At 35.7% G+C, this 6737-nt stretch overlaps 1 protein-coding gene and 1 pseudogene across 1 annotated transcript; one reads left to right on the plus strand and one right to left on the minus strand.

The window, feature by feature from the left end:
• Positions 1-2411: 2411 nt before the first annotated feature.
• LOC122033972 (protein LURP-one-related 15-like) lies at positions 2412-3208 on the plus strand. The gene is made up of 3 exons (XM_042593114.1): positions 2412-2657; positions 2739-2966; positions 3074-3208. Exons 1-3 carry the CDS (start codon positions 2412-2414, stop codon positions 3206-3208), a joined length of 609 nt encoding a protein of 202 aa, XP_042449048.1.
• An 852-nt stretch (positions 3209-4060) lies between these two features.
• Positions 4061-4677, minus strand: LOC122033973 (annotated as a pseudogene).
• Between the last annotated feature and the right edge of the window lie 2060 nt (positions 4678-6737).

Here is a 6737-nt window from a genome sequence, read left to right on the forward strand (position 1 = left end):
TGCGACGAGGTCCCTGCTGCTCGTAACTCCAGCTACCACTCTCCATGAGTGGCCGAGTGCAGCACGACAGGACAAGCGGTATCGACTCCAGCTACCACTCTCTCGAGTGGCTGAGGATGCGGCTCTGGTCAACGACTCTCTCGACCCCAAGGGAGAATTGGTCGTTAACATGCATGCCATGACATGATGCGCCAAATGCAACAATCATCATACAAATATAAACAAAAATTAGGTATGCTACATGAAGCCAGCATGCTCAATATAGTACATAAATAAACAACAGTCAAAGCATACAAACATGGTATCTAGTATCTGTTACTGATCATGGACAACAAGAGACTGTATAGATATGGAAACGAATTTCTCAAAGATCGTGTGGAAGTATCAAACACAGGAAAATCAGAGTGGAGTTAAGGTAAAATAATTTCTTATCCAAAATAGTTCATGCACCAAGGTCAAAGTACTAAAAAAAAACAAAGCAAGAAGTACCCGTCTTAATATGTAGGTCATGCCGACACAACTCCCACGTCGAAACGCTCGTATCGAATCGACGTCCTGCAAATCACATGATATACAGTATAGCTAAGTTTTATCATAGACCAAATAGTTAGACCTAATCCTAATCTGATTAGGAAATTGTACTTTAATTCCATTTAATAATCCACACTTCCTTCACAGCTACCCTTCTTATTAACCTGCTTCAAATCCAACAAAACATGAACTAACAATCTAACTTACCCGATCATGTTTAATTCCATCCACAACTAAACATTATGAATTAAACATGCATAACTCATCCACATGATCAATTGCTAACCACCACCTCTGGTAATTCAACCAACACAACTAATTACTCATTAACTAGGCTAGAACATATTAAGATCCCAAACTGATACCAAGCTATATCAACCTAACACCATCAATCCAAATTAACCAATCCATCACATAAAGTAATCCAATCTCCTAACTGAAATTTCAGAATTCAAATAAGCTCATACTTAATCCCTTACCTCATTCTCACAACTGCTCTCTGTTAGATCCTCAGCAGGTATGGTTACTGCTGCAAGGAGTAGCGACTAGGACCAAGAAGCGCCACTATCAGATGGGGATGCAACCACCGGATACCCCTAATGAGCAAGGGAAAAGAATGATCATTCACACAACAATCTCAACAACCAAACAGAACTTGAAGTCAATCCTTGCTAACACAAAACATTGTAATCACTCACCACAAACCCAGACCCGTGGCTTCCCTTCCAACTAATTTGATGTCGTGCTATGGCAGAGGAGATCGACAACTGCGCTAGGGCACAACAGTGGAGATCGGGAACAGAGAGCTCGATCAGCTACGTCCAATGAATATGCGGCGCTGCGGGATCGAGAGAAAGAGGGATCAGGAGAGGGCTGGATTCCTCCCCGTCGTGGCCACGTTTGGAGCTATTAGCAGTGGAGATCGACAGCATCCGAGAGCGACGACCAAGCATCGGCGCATGGTGGTCTGCGACGATGCCGAATAAAAGAGAGGGCAAAGGAGATCGGGCGATGATGATGGCTAGGCACGGGGCAACGACTCGGAGAGAAGGACCACCGCAGCAAATGTTCAGCGATCCGTGGAGGTTAAAAGTTCGGCCAACGGTGAGCAAATCAGCACCGGCGAACTCAGGATTGTGGCGTCGGAGAGGTAAGCGGTGGGCTTGCGGCGTCGAAGAGGTGAGGCTCAAGGGGAGAAGGGATTCGACGCAAAGGGAATTGGGAGGGGAAGATAAGGAAAAGAAAACAAATAAATAAAAACAAAACCTAGGTTTTGATTGAAACTTAGGTTCATTAACTCAATCAACTCCCACATTTGAGTATTCCAAACAGACTTTTCTCAATTTCACAAGTGCATCCCCTCTAAATATGTCGTACGGGCTCCAATTAAATCTCAGAAAATTTCTAAAAATTCGTAAAAATTCCAATGTGATTATTTTATGAAATAACCCTATTATTTAATTATTAATTGTTCAATATTTTACACTTTTATTTTACAGAAGATCAAATTTCTGACATATTAATCAAGTTAATATCAGGACAAACTTTAATAAGTTGATAATCAAATTCAATGTCCAAACACTCTCATTGAGTTAGTCGGAGAGCAAAAATAATAATCACAAATAAAAAAGATAATAATCTCAAATTAATTTGAATCAATCAAGATTTAATTTATTTGATACCATAATCAAATATCAACATGAATATAGTAATAATAATATTTCTAAATTTATCATATTTATTACTATGATTATAATAATTATCATCGTTAATCTTTACTTTTATTATTGGGATAACATATATAAATACGCTCTGCTTAGTAATAATATCACCAAACAATTATCCTTTATTATTGTCTACTCTTTCTTTCACAAACAACCATGGCGGAATATGGGCAGACGGCGAGACATGTTGCACCTGCCGAGCTGGTGGCTACCGGGAAGTTCACCGTTCCGTACGCCGTCAATTTAACACTCTCCAACACTGGCGGTTTGTTCTCGAACGACCTTTACAAGGTCAAAGATACCAACGGCGACGTGGTGTTCAAGGTGAAAGCTGCCTTCTTCAGCAGCCGCCACCTCCTCCTCGACGCCAAAGGCACCCCTCTCCTCACCATGAAACCCAAGGTACGTAGAAGGTTTCATCGTCAAAATTTTATTTTGCCTTCAAATTATTCTCACGCGTGGTTACGTTCTTGTTAACTCCAGTCATTTATCAGGCGCGGAACACGGAGAGTATTCAGAGGAGAGAGCACCAGCCCGAACGATTTGCTGTTCAGCGTGCGAAAGTCCAAGATGTTCCAGCGGAAGGACAACTTTGATGTGGTCTTGGCCACCAGCACCGACGAAGCTGCCCCGTGTGACTTTAAGATAATTGTAGGAAGCAAGGAATACACCATTTATATTGGCGAAACTGATCATGAAATCATAGCCCAAGTAAGCGGGCAAAAACACATAGAATAAAGTTTTTCTTCCCCTCTCTTTCTCTCTCTCTATATATATATATCTAAATTAATTAATTAATTAATTAATTAATACTGCAGATGAATCGCAAGACTGAATGTTGTGCAAGGGACAGACTAGAAATAACAGTGAATCAGAACGTGGATTTCGCCTTCATTGTGTCGTTGATAGTCATCCTTGAAGAGATCAAGCCAAGTCGTCGATCAGCTATGTAATCAGGGGGTGCAACTTTCGATCTCAAACGAGTGGAGCAGCTATGTCATCAGGATGTTTATAATTTATTTGATTATAATTTTATCATAGTTCTCATTGTTGCCTAATATAATATAATATATGTTCCGTACAACTCAATAGGTTGTATTTCTTCTGAATTAATAAATTTTATATTATATTAATCAACAGGTGAAGATTATTTACAAGCAAAACTGTTAAGTCATAGATGTTAATTAAGTTTGTTCTGGATGAATAAGTATAGACTTATTTGTGATACTCTAAAATTATAATAGTTACACTGCAATAATGATAAATATTTTCTTCCGGCATGATCAAACGAAGGGATGTATCTTTATTTACGTACGAGAGCTTGTGCATGGATTTCAAAGGATTATTTTTTTTCTTCTAATTTGGTAGCATCTACAATAGTTTTTTTTAGTAGATTAAATTAAATAGCACCTATATATTATATAATTGTGATTGAAATCTTTCAGTTAATAAAATTGGATGACAAATTTGGGATGTTTTAAAATAGCATCTTCATTTAGAATTTTCTGATCTCGTTGGACATATCCCTCTCGTATTAGGATGAAAAGCCTATTGGACGCAATAAATTTACATCCATTTTTAAAATGGCTATACCAAGAAAGTTTTTTGAATAATTCTAATTAGAACTATTTCTCAACTATTATTCTTGCACTACAAATAGAAAGAAGTGAGAAATTTATGTTTGTTCTTGAAGTAAAAAACAATTCAATCTATTGCTACATAACTTTCTTCAAAAGTGATTTTGCTTCCTCGGTAAATGTCTTGGTAGAAGATATAATTTCTTTAAATTGAGGTTTATTCTTTTTTTAAGTAGTTGCGTAATTGACTGAGGAATTCTTTACATGTCCAAGTTCTATCGAATCTAGATATTCATTCCCTTCGTTATAAATAGTAGCTATCTGTTCTTCCATCGTGAGAGGGTCTAATTGGTATTGTTTAAGCAATTCGTGTAATCATTGACCTATTGCCAATTGATTTTGAGTAGTTTAATAGAGATTAGAAGCAAATGTGCAAAGGCTTCTAACTCCACAATTTGCGCTAATTCCAATTTTAATTTGTCGGCTACTTGTTTCATGGCTTTAATTTGAGCTAGGATCCTACTCCGGAAATAGAAATACCAACAATATTAATATCAGGTTGGATTCCGACATTGAATAGATCGACAAATAAGAATATTTGTCTATCTGTAATGAAAATTACATCGGTAGGAATATAAGCTGAAACATTTCTAGATTGAGTCTCAACTATTGGTAAAGCAGTCATACTTCCTTTACCTAGACTAGAACTTGATTTAGCAGCTCTTTCTAACAGTCGTGAATGCAAATAAAAAACATCTCCGGGATAAGCTTCACGGTAGAGAGGGGTCTTCTAAATAGAAGAGACATTTGGCAATAAGATTGTGTCTGTTTGGAGAGATCATCATAAATTATTAAAGTATGTCATTCACGATACATAAAATGTTCAGCCACAACCACTCCCATATACGGAGCGAGGTACTATAATGTAGCAGGTGAATATGTCGTTTCGATTACCACAATAGTGTATTCCATCGCCCCTCTTTCCTGGAAAGTAGTCATTACTTGAGCCACAGAAAATGTCTTTTGACCAATAGCTACATAAACATATATTACATTTTGGCCTTTTTGATTGAGAATTATATCTGTGGCTACTGCTATTTTGCTTGTCTGTCTGTCTCCAATAATTAATACTTGGACATCTTCTTACAGGGATCATAGAATCAATAACAATAAGTCCCGTTTGAAGAGGCTCATATACAAAACGTCTCAGAATAATACCTGAGGCAGGAGATTCAATTAACCGAGATTCAGAAGCTGAAATTTCAACTCTCATATCAATAGGTTTAGCCAAAGCATTAATAACACAACCCAAGAACCCTCACTCACGGGTATATGAGAAATTCATTCGGTTGCTTTTACGGAACTTCCCTCTTCTATGATCAAACTATCACCCATTAATACAACTCCAACATTATTTGATTCCAAATTTAGGGCAATGCCTAGTGTACCCTCTTCAAACTATACTAATTCACCTGCCATTACTTCATCAAGACCATGAATATGAGAAATTCCGTCGCCTACTTGAAGTATAGTGCCAATATTTATAATCTTTACTTCTCTAGTATATTGTTCAATATGTTCACAGATAATATTACTAATTTCAACAGCTCGAAGGGTTACCATTAGCTTTTCTTTATTCTTTTTAGAAAGAAAAAAAATAATGCCTAAATTAGAAACTAAGGTTAATCCGTTATTTTTTGCATGGTTCTGAAAATGTGAATATTTGCACGGATCATACGAAAATGTAACTCACTATTCAAGCAACCATTCAAAGTTCCTAGAGCTCCTTGTAAGGATTGTTAGAAAACTCGTTGTCGGACATGATTAATCTCTTTTTCTTGTTAAAATGAAGAGTTTCATTTTGTAATTTTCTAATTGTTCCAAACTATCACTAGTGGCAATAATCAAATTTACTTTTTCTCATTCTATTTCAGAGTATCCATTCATTCAATACTCATATGCTTCTATTTCCACTTTACGTAAGCAAGTACAAGCTCTTTCGAGCTGCTCAATGACCCCTTTATGTAATTCTTCCGAATTTTGAATAGTACGTAGAATCTTCTATTTTCGATTATCTAATAAATTATTTAATGAAAGTAGATTATCTTACCATTAATTTTGCAACTTCTATATATGATCTCTTCATGATCTCTTCCCGAACAAAACATGAATCTTTCGATTCATTTGCATCTCACACTCAATTATTTATTTATAGTATGAGTATTCCCATAGTTTTTTTAATGTAATGAACCTTCTCTATTTTATTTGTAGTTAAAAATATCAAAACCTATAAAATAAAAAACTAAAATATTAGGAAGACTCTTCTGACTAGACCAGATCAAAATCTAAAATTGTTAGAAAAGTTATTTTTTTATTTGAACTTTTTTTTCATTTTTTTGATTTAAAAAAAAAGAAATATGATTATAAAAATTAAAATAATAATAATTATATTATATTATATTATATTTTTGTTTCTTCAAGTCTTAAAATTCCTCTTTTTTATACATAGGTCATCGATTTGGCTCATGTATATGTGGATATAGCTAGTTCAAAATGAATTAGCAAATATAAAAAATGGAAAGTCAATGTATCTAACTAATTACTCCTGATATTTCACATAACAATAGTGATATTTGGTGAAAGTTACTTCAGGGTCAGGAAAGGTAAAGTCAAAGTTATTTGGGTTATTCTCTCAATTCTAATCGAAAAGCAACTAAACATCTCTTATGTCCATGACATCAAAGGGATATTAAATGAATGGAATTGGGATATAGATGGAATATAATGAAATAGAATCATTTTGAGGTCCCCTATGAAATGAGGCATGGAACGGAACCACTATGAAGAAGTACTAGGAGTTACAAAAGAAACTTTGAACTCATATTGTTCATGGGTTGAGAACGAG

The sequence above is a fragment of the Zingiber officinale genome, chromosome 11B (genome assembly GCF_018446385.1).
Source record: "Zingiber officinale cultivar Zhangliang chromosome 11B, Zo_v1.1, whole genome shotgun sequence".
Lineage (NCBI taxonomy): Eukaryota > Viridiplantae > Streptophyta > Magnoliopsida > Zingiberales > Zingiberaceae > Zingiber > Zingiber officinale.